A 12,507-nucleotide genomic window follows, 5' to 3' on the forward strand; every position below is an offset into this window, starting at 1 on the left:
CGCGGCCCGGGGGCTCGGCCCGCCCCGCTCCGCCGCCCGCCCGCCGCTGCTGCCGTCCGCGGGGAACCGGGACGGCCCCGCGGGCAGCGGCCGCCGCTCCGGATGGCGGCTCCGCGCCTCGCTGGGCGCTTCCCCCCCCCCGCCGGGGGCGGGATGGTACGGCCCGCGGCCGTTAGGGACCGTCGCGCAAGAGGCGCTCGGGCCGCGAGGCGGAGCGGGGAGCGCGGCGGGGGCGTGACGTCATGGCCGGCGTAGTGATGTCATGGAGGCGTAGCGGGGCCGCCGTGACGTCACGCAGGCGGTGAGCCCCGGGTGTCGCCTGGCGGCGCCTCCTGGTCCGTCACTCGGTGTCACCTGCCGGCGGGTGACGCTGTGGGCTGTGTGTGACGTCACCAGTGTCACGGCGGGTGCTGGTTGGGGTCCCCGTGCTGGGGTTGACATTGTGCGCTGCCCACGTGGCAGAGTGACGTCACCGCGTGTCATCGCTGCGTGATGTCATCGTGTCCCATGAGGACATGAGGGGGTGCAGTACCGCGTGTCCTGCGTGCACTGGGGGGTGACCCGGGGTGTGGTGGCACAGCTGGGTGTCCCATGGGTGGTGGGACCGTGGGTGGGTGTCCCAGGGCTGATGTTGCATGGATTGGTGTCACATTGTGGGTGGGTGTCCCATGGCACAGCCGTGTGTCCCCTGGGTGTCCCTGAATGCCATCCCATCCCATCCCATCCCATCCCATCCCATCCCATCCCATCCCATCCCATCCCATCCCATCCCATCCCATCCCATGGAACCCATCCCATCCTATGGATCCCATCCTATGGATCCCATCCTATGGATCCCATCCTATGGATCCCATCCCATCCCATCCCATCCCATCCCATCCCATCCCATCCCATCCCATCCCATCCCATCCCATGAATCCCATCCCATAGATCCCATCCCATAGATCCTATCCCATCCCATCCCATCCCATAGATCCCATCCCATAGATCCCATCCCATAGATCCCATCCCATAGATCCTATCCCATCCCATCCCATAGATCCTATCCCATCCCACCCCATATGTGCCCGGGTCACCTGGGATGTCCCTGGCACACCAAGCGACCCCACAGGACAGGGATTTGGGGACATTTAATGACCTGGCAGGTCCCAAAGCAGCGAAGCGCGTGGCACAGCGGGGTCCCCACCTGGGGAGTCCCCACCGCCAGCCCCCCAAATCCCCTCCCCTGGGCTGGGGTGCACGGGGGGGGGGATGGGATGAGACAGAGCCCATCCCCCGGGAGCACCGCCTTGGCCGGGGGACAGAAATGGCCTTGGGGACACCCCCGGCCCTCCCGGGGGCTCAAGCAGCGGCGATGGGGGCGAAGCGTGGTGGGGGGGACGGTGCCGTGCCACCAGTAGCACCAAGAGGGGGGACGGGGCTGAGCCCGTCCTGCTCCCCAGGGTGGCACGGCGGGGGTGGCCTGGGTGACGGGGGTGGCCTGGGTGACGGGGGTGGCCTGGGTGACGGGGTGGCCTGGGTGACGGGGGTGGCCTGGGTGACGCCCCTGTCACGGCTCTGGGGGGGCGCGGCGGGCGGCGGTGACGATGCGGTAGGGGGGGTGGCCGCTGCCACGCTTGCCACGGGGCACCCCGGGGGTCGCCGTGCTGGGGGCGCCGCTGCCCGAGCCGGGCTCTGGCTCTGCGGGAGGAGAGGAAAAAAGGGGTGTCAGGGGTGGGATGTCACCCCCCCTGCTCCAGAATCCCCCAAATGGGCGCTGGGGGCTGTGCTGTGGGTGTTCTGCCCCACTGTGGCTCTGAGTGTCCCCAAGCCCTGGGGACAGCCACCCGAGGACCCCCCAGCTGGCACCCCTGCCTGGCACCCCCGCTTGGAGCCCTGTGGGAAAGCACAGCTGGAATGGGGAGGGGGCAGGGGGGTGAGGGTGGGGGGCACCCTGGCACGGGGGGTTGGCACCGGGGGTCCCTTGGGACAACGGGAGCGCTGGGAGCCGCTTCAGTCCGAGAGGGTCCCCGTGGTCTCCGGTGAGCCTGGGGGGTCCCTGCGCCTCCCTTGGCTTGAGGGGATCTCCATGGTCTCCCTTCTCCAAGGATTTCATGGAGCCCTGGGGAGCTCCAGGGTTTCTCTTGGCCCAAGAGGGGTCTCCGTGGTCTCCTTTGGAGTGAGAGAGTCTCTCCATGGGCTCCCTGGAACCCTAAAGAGCTCCAGGGTTCCTCTTGGTCCAAGAGGGGTCTCCATGGGCTCCTTTGGGGTGAGAGGGTCTCTCCATGGTCTCCCTTAAACCTTGGCGAGTTCCAGTTTCCCTTGGCCCACCAGGATCTCCATGGTCACCTCTCAATCCAAGAGGATCTCCATGTTTGCATGGCTAAATCCAAGAGATCTCCATAGTTGCCCCTCTCAATCCAAGAGACCTCCATGGTCACCTCGCAGTCCAAGAGGATCTCCATGGTTGCCCCTCTCAATCCAAGAGGATCTCCATGGTTGCCCCTCTCAATCCAAGAGATCTCCATGGTTGCATGGCTAAATCCAAGAGATCTCCATGGTCACCTCTCAATCCAAGCAGGTTTCCATGGTTGCCCCTCTCAATCCAAGAGATCTCCATGGTCACCTCTCAATCCAAGCAGGTTTCCATGGTTGCCCCTCTCAATCCAAGAGATCTCCATGGTTGCCTCTCTCAATCCAAGAGATTTCCATGGCTGCCCCTCTCAATCCAAGAGGATCTCCATGGTTGCATGGCTAAATCCAAGAGATTTCCATGGTCACCTCTCAATCCAAGAGATCTCCATGGCTGCCCCTCTCAATCCAAGCAGGTCTCCGAGCTCTCCCGTGGCCCCGGAGCTCCCGGTGCCCCGCTGCGGTGGCTCCAGCCCCCCGTGCCCCGTGCCCGCTCCCGGGTGCCGCGGCGCTCCAGGCTCATGCGGGGCAGGGTGGGGCGGGGGTGGTTACCTGGCCAGATGATGGCTTCCAGCAAGGTGACCCTTCTAGCCAGGACCTCCAGCCGGGCCTGCTGCTGCAGGAGGGTTTGGAAGCTACTGGCCTGGGGGAGAGGGAGAGAGCAGAGCAGAGCAGAGCAGAGCGCGTTGGCCCCGCGGCGGGCACGGGGACACGGGGACACGGGCTGGGGACACGGCACGGCAGGGGTGGCACAGCATGGCGGGGGCACGGCAGGGGGCAGCCCCAGCGGGATGGGGGTGTGGGGCACGAGGAGGGGGTGCCAGGTCTCCTAGGAGGGTCTTCCCAGTCTCAGAAGGGTGCTGGGGGCCCCCCCATCCCTGCGGGTCTATGGTGACAATGGGGGGGCCCTTGTGCTGGCTTGATGTCCCTGGCGGTGCCCTGATGGGGACACTGATGTCCCTGACTTGGGGGTGCTCCCTCTGCCACCCCCGGCATGCTGAGCCCCCCGACATTTGGGGGGACACATCCACAACTGTCCGGGGAGACACTGATGTCCCCAGCTGGGGGTGCTCCCTCTGCCACCCCCGGCACACTGAGCTCTCCAAAACGTGGGGGGACATGTCCCCAACCTTCTCAGAGGGCCACCCGCTTGTCCCCAACACTGAGACTGTCACAGGTGTCCCTGCCCGAGGGGGGCAGTGCCTGGGGGGGCTCTGGGGTGCCCAGCTGGGGGTGAGGGTGACCCTGGTGGCCCTTCCCTCGAGTGGCCCCCAGTGCTGGCCATGATGCCACCATGTGGGTGATGACATCGTGCACGGCTGATGTCACGATGGCCATGGGCCACCGTGATGTCGCGGGGGCCTGGTGACCTCCCGGGAGGGATGGGGTCACCCCTGGAGGGGCTGGACCTGTCCCTGTCCCCCCATGGCATGAGGAGGGGCTGCCGAGGGTGCCCTCCCTGCAGCTCCATGACATCGGTGAGCCAAGGGCCACTGTGAGGTCACGGGGACCCGGTGACCTGCTGGCCGGGCTGGGGGTCACCCCGGGGGTCCCCGTCCCCCTACTCACCGTAGAGCCCAATCATTGTTTCCAAGATTAAAACCCTCTCCGCTAAAATCTTCAGCGCCTCGCGGAGCTGGTGCAAACCCTCCCCCTGGGGAAGAGAGGCGCGGGCTCAGCGGGGGCTGCACCCCAAATGGCCCCAGGCCACCCCCGGGGGACCCCCCGACTCACCAACACCAGGGGAAGGAGAGGGGGAACCCCCGTGGGGGGGTCTGAGCCCACTCTGTGCCCCACCACCCAGTTCAGGTGACATTGGCACTGGGTGACATTGGCCAGGGACCCCCCAGAGCCACCTTTGGGGTGCTGGGGACACCCAGGACATCACTGGGGACCCCAGGACAAGCTGTGGGGCAGTGGGAACAAGTGGGGACCCTGAGGACATCACTGGGGTGCCAATGGGGTGTCGGGGTGCCATCCCCCGCGTGTCCCCGGTGCCACTCACCCAAGTGCCCCTCTCGCCCGGCTCGCCCCGGGGGCCCGGCTCGCCCTGAAACACAGAGAGGAGAGGGCCTGGCAGGGGGGGCACGGGGGGCTGCGGCCGGGGGGACCCCGACCCACGCACGTACCTGCGCCCCGTCCTGCCCGCGGCTGCCCGGCTGGCCCTGGGGACCCTGCGGGGACAGAGCCATCAGCTCCGGGGGCACCGGCACACCGCCACCAGGGGGGTGATGGCAGAGCCCGCGGCTGGCACCCACACCGGCCCCCCAACCCCCCCACTGCTGCCCACCAAACCCCCCAAACCCCTCCACAACCCCACACCGGCCCCCCAACCCCCCCTTAGTACTCACCAAACCCCCCAACCCCTCCATGACCCCACACCGGACCCCCCAACCCCCCCTTAGCGCTCACCAAACCCCCCAACCCCTCCATGACCCCACACTGGACCCCCAACCCATCCTTACCCCACACCAACCCCCCCCCAACCCCTCCATGACCCCACACCAACCCCCCAACCCTCCCTTACCACTCCCCAAACCCCCCAACCCCTCCATGACCCCACACTGGACCCTCCAACTCTCCCATGACCCCACACCAGACCCCCCCAACCCCCCCCTTAGCACTCACCAAACCCCCCAACCCCTCCATGACCCCACACCAGACCCCCACAACTCTCCCATGACCCCACACCAACCCCCCCAACCCCTCCATGACCCCACACCAGACCCCCCCAACTCTCCCATGACCCCACACCAGACCCCCACAACCCCCCCCATTACCCCCCAACCCCCCCTTACCACTCACCAAACCCCCAAACCCCTCCATGACCCCACACTGGACCCCTCCAACTCTCCCATGACCCCACACTGGACCCCCCAACCCATCATTACCCCACACCGGACCCCCCCAACTCTCCCATGACCCCACACCGGACCCCCCAACACCCCTTTACCCCACACCAACCCCGCCCCAACCCCTCCATGACCCCACACCGGACCCCCCCAACTCTCCCATGACCCCACACCAGACCCCCCCAACCCCCCCATTACCCCCCAACCCCCCCAACCCACAGCCCCCCAAACCCACCCATGGTCTGGACCCCCCCAAATCTCCTCACGGCCACTCACCAAATCCCCCCATCTCAGCCCCAAACCCAGGCCCCCACATCTCCCCCCAGCCCTGAACCCCAAACACCTCCACGGCCCCCAGCCCCATTGCGGGGGTGGCTTTGGACGGGGGGGTGGCACAATCCTGGGGACACTGCCCACATCCACCCCCAGGGCAGGGTCACAGCTCCCTGTCCCCACACAGGGACCCTGGGGACAGGGGGACAGCGGCTTGGGGCACCCAGCAGGACCGGGGTGTCTGGGGCTGAGGTGGCCCCCAAACCACTCCCCCCACACGGCCACCACAGGGGTGACCCTGGGGACCCTGGGGGGGACACAGAGGGTGTCAGAACCCCTGGGGGGCACGGCCAGCCCCCCGGTGTCACAGTGTGGGGCCGGGGACACTCACCCTGTCCCCCTTCTCGCCAGGGGGACCAGCAGCTCCGGGCGCTCCTGCCCTGCCCTGTGCCAGGACAAGGAGGGGACATCAGCCCTGGGGGACACGGGGACCCTGCCCTGCCCCCCAGCCCAGCACTTACATCGGCTCCTGGGGGCCCGGGGGGACCGACGGGACCTGGGGGGCCGGGGGGACCTGCAAGGACAGGGGACACAACTCAGCCCCACACTGGGGCACCCGAAAGTGTCAGGGGGTGACAGAGGAGGGGGGGACACCCTCACCCATTGGCCCCACAGGTCCGGGGGGTCCCATGGGACCCACGATGCTCCTGGTGGCTTCGGTGAAGGTGTTGGAGATGACCGGGTCCCCTGGGGGGAGAATGGAGGGGGTGTTTGGGGCCCACATTCCCCTCCCCTGCTCCCCCCGTGTCTCGTCCCTGTCACCCCAATGATGGCAGGTGCCCCACATCTCATCCCGGGACCCCAATCATGGCCTGGAGGTCCCCAGTGCCCCACATCTCATCCCAGGACCCCAATCATGGTCTCGGGGTCCCCAGTGCCCCACATCTCATCCCGGGACCCCAGTGGTGGTCTGGGGGTCCCCAGTGCCCCACATCTCATCCTGGGACCCCAATCATGGCCTGGGGGTCCCCAGTGCCCCACATCTCATCCCGGGACCCCAATCATGGCTTGGGGGTCCCCAGTGCCCCACATCTCATCCCAGGACCCCAGGGACAAGCAGGAGCTCCCCACACCCCCAGCCCAGGTGAGGCTCAGCCCCCCCCAGCCCAGTCCCGTTCTTGGGGTCACACTGGGAGGAGACCCCAGCCCAGCCCCCCCTTACTGGGCTCGGCCAGTCTGGGGATCGCTGGCCCCACAGGGGCAGGGGGGCCCGGGGGGCCGGGGGGCCCGGGGGACCCCTTCTCTCCGGGGAGCCCCCTGGCTCCATCCCGGCCGGGTGGTCCTGGGGGGCCGGGGGGACCTGCAGGGAGGAAGAGGAGGGTGAAGATTGGGGCCGTGCAGGGCTGGAGCCCTTCCGAGCCCCCAAACTGCTGCAGGGACCCCCCAAATCTGCCCAGCAGGAAAGGGGGGGCTCGGCTGGGCCAGGCACCAGGCTGGGGTCTCCCCATGCTGTCCCCCCTTTACCTGGTGGTCCCACTGGACCCTTCACTCCAGGAATTCCCGAGGGTCCCCGTCCTCCCGCGTCGCCCTTGGGGCCGGGGGGTCCCCTCCAGCCGGGTGTCCCTGCGGCACAGCAGCACCCTGAGGGGGTGGGGACCCCGGGGACAGCCCCTCAGGGGTGCCCCCCACCCACACCCGGTCCCCACCGCCTCCCCAGGGCTGGCCTGTCCCCGCGGGTGGCAGCTGGGTGGCTTTTCCCCCAGAGTGAGGGGTCCTGCCCCCCAAATATTGACAACACCCAGGTGCGTTCCCTGCCCTGCGGGTGCTGCCAGCTGTCCCTGTCATTGTCACTGTCATTGTCACCCTGCCTTACCGTCATCCCCGGGGCTCCCGCGGGCGGCCGGGGACCCCCAGAGCTGCCCGGCCTGGGGCCCCCTGCCCGGGCTGCTGCCTTTGGGTGCTGCTGGCACGGGGGGCTCGGCCACCGCCAGCCGGGCCACCTGCCGAGGGCACAGAGGGGGTGGGTGACAGCAGGGGGCACAAGGTGACCCCCGCAGGGCTCGTGTGACCCTCGGGGGGCGCAGGGGGAGGTGGCCAGACCCCAAACTGGGACTTGCCTGTGCCTCCAGGGTGGCGAGCCGGGCTGTCAGCTCCCCGACACGGCTGCAGTTCAGGCACCCTGCGGGGGAAATTGGGGGGCACAGGCGCTGGGGTGGGGGGCAGCCGGCCCTCTGTGCCCACCGCAGCGGGTTTGGGGGGGGACCCACCTGAGAAGGCCGTGGGGTGCAGGGGGGGCCGGCGGGGGGCGGCGCTGGGGCGGTTGGGGTCGCGCAGGGTGAGGGGGCTGCGAGCCTCTGCCGAGGAAAGGGGGGTCAGCACGGGGGGACCCCCCCGTGGGGCACCGCCTCCTGTGGGAAACCTTCCTGTTGTAATTCGGGGTGCTGGGCCCCATCCTGGCTCTGGGTGAGTCTCAGACCCCAAATCCCACCCATAACCCTGAGTCGGGATCCTCCAAACCCACCCATGGTCTTGAACCAGACCCCCAAAACCCTCCATGACCACACGCCAGGTGCCCCCAACCCACAACCCCCAAACCCACCCACGGTCCTTAACCAGACCCCCCAAATCCCCTCATGACCACCCCCCAATTTCAGCCCAAACCCAGCCCCCTCAGCCCTGAACCCTCAATCACCCCCACAGCCCCCAGCCCCATTCCGGGGGTGGCTTTGGGTGGTGGGGGCACAATCCTGGGGACACTGCCCACACTCACCCCCCGTGGGTGGGGTCCCAGTCCCCTGTCCCCACCGGGACATCCTGGGGACAGCAGCCAGGGGCCACCCAGCACGGCAGGACTGGGGTGTCTGGAGCAGAGGTGGCCCCCGAGCCCCCCCACGCTGTCACCCCCGCCCCCCCGGCACGGCCACCGCCGTGGGGACAGCCCTAAGTGGGGCCAGATGTGGGGCAGGCGGCCAAGCACGCAGGGAGGAGCAGGAGGAGGAGGAGAAAGAGGAGGAGGAAGAACCCCCCGCCTCCCCCAGCTCTGCTCCCACCCAGCTGCCTCCGGACCCCCCCCCCGTGTCACCCGCTGCCCTGCAGACCCTCGGTGCCACCCCAGGGTGTCCCCACCCCTGGGTGCCACCCGCTGCCATCACAGCCCCGCAGTGGGGTCCTGGGGGAGAGGGAGGAGGAGGATGTGGTGACAATGGGGACAAAGACCCCCCTGTCAGAGCTGGCAGCGCCCATCCCCCCCCTCACACGGCACAGCCTCGCACCCATTCATTCACTGCCCACCCGCCCCCGGCCACTCGTGCCTGGGGGGTGCAGCCCCTGGTGGGCACTGCCACGCTGAGGAGTGTCCGTCTGTCCATCCACACACACCCTGTCCATCGGCTCTTTCAGTGCCCCCCTCAGGCACATCCCGTTGCCCACCCACTCCTGTCCCCCTGGCTGACCACCCAGGGACATGCACACACGTGCCACCCATGGGAGAATCCTTCTGTCCATCCATCATCCATCCATCCATAGATCCATCCATCCATCCATCCATCCATCCATCCATCCATCCATCCATCCATCCATCATCCATCCATCCATCCATGGATCCATGGATCCATCCATTCATCCATCATCCATCCATCCATCCATCCATCCATCCATCCATCCATCCATCATCCATCATCCATCCATCCATCCATCCATCCATCCATCCATCCATCATCCATCCATCATCCATCCATCATCCATCATCCATCCATCATCCATCATCCATCCATCATCCATCATCCATCCATCCATCATCCATCCATCATCCATCCATCCATCCATCCATCATCCATCATCCATCCATCCATCATCCATCATCCATCCCACCCACCCACAGGTCCTTCTCCTCACCCACCCTACCAGTGCCACCACAGGCCGTGTCCCAGCACCCTGGGGTGCCCGTGCCCGCCCTGCCCAGGCCCCATCCGCGCTGTTCCCACCTTCCTGGCAGTGGCTGCCGGCGTGCCCGGGGCAGCAGCGCCATTCCAGCGCCGTCAGCGTCCTGTAGGCCACCCTGTAGAGCGGCCGCAGCACGGCGCGGTAGCTGTGGCACAGAGGGGTGGCACTCACGCCCATCCTGGGGGCACCCCCGCTGTCCCTGCTCCCAGGGGTCCCCCTCACCTGCCCCCGCTGCAGGCCAGGGGCCAGCGGCACCCCTGGAAGACCCTCTGGAGGAATGTCCCGTTCTGGACGTGGCACGACACCGTCCGTGTCACCGTGTAGGAGCACCAGTTGCTGGAGGGGGAACACCGATGTCACCAGCCCTTGTGCAGGGACACCCTGGGGGTGCTGCCACCCTGGCAGATGCCCATGCCCGGTTTTTGGGGTGCCCGTGGGGAGCCCTGCAGCACATTCCTGCTGCATTCCTGCAGCGCTGGCACCGGCCTGCAGCGGGCCCGGAGCTCCCCCGTGCCCCCAGCCCACCCCACACAAAGGCTCCTTTCTCCTGCCCCACATGCCAGGCTCTGCCCGCCCCTCTCCGGCCACCCAGCCTCGGTTTGCCCCTGCAGAGGGGGACACGCCGGTGCCATGACACCGGGCGTCCCCGTACCCTCGGCAGCTCCAAACTCAAAGGCTGCACAATTTGGGTCAAAAAAATGAGTTTTTCGGTGCTGCTGCAGTGCTGCAGGGAGGGAGGCGGTGGCAGCAGGGACAAGCGGGCGCTGCGGGGGGACAATTGTCTGGGAGGTGCCGGAGGCGGGGGGGACAGCGGGGTGGCACAGGGCTTTCCGGCCGGGCAGCGGCCCAGGAGGGCACCGTGCCAGGGCTGTGGAGGCGCAGAGCCCGCCGGAGCTGTGGCCACGCTCCTGCTGCCACCCTGCCGTGCCAAGGGGGCCCGGGGGGCATCGTCCCCCTTGGAGGGACACCCAGCTGTGGGAATGCCTGTGGGGATGGCATGGGATGGGATGGGGATGGGTCCCGGCTCGTTTCCCAAGGGAATGCCCTCCCAGGAGCGGGGCAGGAGCTGGCAGGCTCTGGCATGCGAGCGCCCGCATGGCCCGGCGTGACCCCGGCCCACCCGGCACCGCACTGGCACCGAGGGGTCCGGGCTCTGCTGCCACGGCTTGTGCCCACCCGGGGCAAAGCCCACAGCAGGTTTGGCTCCGAATCCCGCTCCCATTCCCAAAATCGGCCGCTTGGCTTTGTGCCCCCGGCTTGGGCACGTGGGATGCCAGCGGTGCGTCAGGGAGGGATGGGGTGGGATGGGGTGGGATGGGGTGGGATGGGGTGGGATGGGGTGGGTGCTGGGTGCTGGCCCGGGGGGACACGGCAGGGATGTGCCAAGGCACCGGGGGCTTCCTGGGCTTGGCCGGGAGGGGAAGGGGAAATGAGGCGGCTTCTGCCCGTCGCCTCACCGAGCCGAGCGGAACCGGGAGGTCCCGGCAATCCGGTGCCGGAGACACGGCCAGAGGCAAGGGTTTCCTGTAAACAACCCCCCTGTCCCTGCCGCTGCGGCGGGACAGGGACCACAGCCCCCCACGGCACCACAGACCCCCGGACTGGGCCACCTCCAAGGGACGGCAGGACCCTGGGGCTGGGGACATTCACATTTCACCAACTCCAGCACTCCCAGTAGCCCCAGCATGAGAAGGCAGCCCCAGCACCCCCAGTATGCCCAGGGAACCCCACCATGCCCAGCATTCCCAGTAATCCCAGCGTGCCAAGGCAGCGCCAGGATCCCAATATGCCCAGGCAAACCCAGTAGCCTCAGCATGTCCCTGTATGCCCAGGCAGCGCCAGGATCCCAAAATGCCCAGGCAGCCCCGGGATCCCAAAATGCCCAGGCAGCCCCAGGATCCCAAAATGCCCAGGCAGCCCCAGGATCCCAAAATGCCCAGGCACCACCAGGATCCCAAAATGCCCAGGCACCCCCAGGACCCCAAAATGCCCAGGCAGCCCCAGGATCCCAAAATGCCCAGGCAGCCCCAGGATCCAGAAATGCCCAGGCACCCACGGGATCCCAATAAGCCCAGGCAGCCCCAGGATCCCAAAATGCCCAGGCAGCCCCAGGATCCCAACAAGCCCAGGCAAACCCGGGATCCCAAAATGCCCAGGCACCCCCAGGATCCAGAAATGCCCAGGCACCCCCAGGATCCCAAAATGCCCAGGCACCCTCAGTATCCCAAAATGCCCAGGCAGCCCCAGGATCCCAAAATGCCCAGGCAGCCCCAGGATCCCAAAATGCCCAGGCACCCCCAGGACCCCAAAATGCCCAGGCAGCCCCAGGATCCCAAAATGCCCAGGCAGCCCCAGGATCCCAAAATGCCCAGGCAGCCCCAGGATCCCAATATGCCCAGGCACCCCCAGTAGCCCCCCCAGCACCCTGCTGAGCCTGGCAGCTCTGATACCCCAGTAAGTCCAGCTGGCCCCAGTATCTCCCAGTGCCCCCAGCCTCCCCCACCCCAGCATCACGGCCCACGCAGCCCCTCCCTGCCGGTGCCCCCGGTCCGTGGTGCCCCCACGCCTGGTACAGAGCCCCCCAGTGCCCACAGAACCCCGTGCTGATGCCCCCTACACCCGATGCCCCCGTGGCTGATACAGATTCCCGGAATCTCCCGGGTGCCCACATCCAAGCACTCGGTCCCCAGTGCCCGCAGCTATACCCGTGCCCGGTGCCCCCCGGTACCCACAGCCCCCGGTGCCCCGCAGCAGGCGGCGCTGCCCCGGTGCCCGCATCCCAGTGCCCGCGGTGCCGGTACCTGCGGGCGGCGGGCGGCAGCAGGGCCGGGCTCCAGGCGGCGGAGGGCAGCGGGAGCAGCAGGCAGAGGGGCAGGCAGAGCCCCAGGGCTGCGGGCACCGCCGCGGGCAGCACCGGGCGGCGGCGGCACCCCCGGGCCCCGGCCATGCTCGGCGCTGCCCGGCCACCGGCACCGGCACCGGCACCGAGCGGGCGGCGGGGGAGGGGAGGAGGAAGGAGGAGGGAGGGATGGAGGAGGAGAAGGAGGAG

General features: G+C 68.0%; 1 protein-coding gene across 5 annotated transcripts; it reads right to left on the reverse strand.

The window, feature by feature from the left end:
- Window positions 1-1,406: 1,406 nt before the first annotated feature.
- EMID1 (EMI domain containing 1) lies at window positions 1,407-12,507 on the reverse strand. 5 transcript variants are annotated; one of them, XR_004369288.3, is made up of 16 exons: window positions 12,260-12,505; window positions 9,681-9,794; window positions 9,500-9,603; window positions 7,784-7,924; window positions 7,634-7,695; window positions 7,390-7,516; window positions 7,041-7,139; window positions 6,739-6,876; window positions 6,177-6,263; window positions 6,038-6,090; window positions 5,908-5,961; window positions 4,521-4,565; window positions 4,397-4,441; window positions 3,961-4,045; window positions 2,944-3,034; window positions 1,632-1,680 (listed from the first exon to the last, which is right to left on the reverse strand). XR_004369288.3 is itself a non-coding variant. In XM_072936169.1 (15 exons), exons 1-15 carry the CDS (start codon window positions 12,403-12,405, stop codon window positions 1,550-1,552), a joined length of 1,377 nt encoding a protein of 458 aa, XP_072792270.1. In that variant the 5' UTR covers window positions 12,406-12,506; the 3' UTR covers window positions 1,407-1,549. The 5 variants fall into 5 exon arrangements, 4 of the variants coding, with proteins under 4 accessions (XP_072792270.1, XP_030141560.4, XP_072792271.1 ...); XM_072936169.1 differs by lacking the exon at window positions 2,944-3,034 and having other exon boundaries at window positions 1,407-1,680; window positions 7,784-7,870; window positions 12,260-12,506; XM_030285700.4 differs by lacking the exon at window positions 2,944-3,034 and having other exon boundaries at window positions 1,407-1,680; window positions 12,260-12,506.

The sequence above is a fragment of the Taeniopygia guttata genome, chromosome 15, assembly GCF_048771995.1.
Source record: "Taeniopygia guttata chromosome 15, bTaeGut7.mat, whole genome shotgun sequence".
NCBI classification, from domain to species: Eukaryota; Metazoa; Chordata; class Aves; order Passeriformes; family Estrildidae; genus Taeniopygia; species Taeniopygia guttata.

Excerpts from the sequence above, each read along its gene's own strand:
- EMID1 (XM_030285700.4), bottom strand. The coding sequence starts at position 12,405 with ATGGCCGGGGCCCGGGGGTGCCGCCGCCGCCCGGTGCTGCCCGCGGCG. Across the intron at positions 6,264-6,738 it reads CCCCAGACTGGCCGAGCCCA|GGGACCCGGTCATCTCCAAC; the intron begins GTAAGGGGGGGC and ends TTCTCCCCCCAG. Across the intron at positions 6,091-6,176 it reads CGGACCTGTGGGGCCAATGG|GTCCCCCCGGCCCCCCAGGT; the intron begins GTGAGGGTGTCC and ends CTGTCCTTGCAG.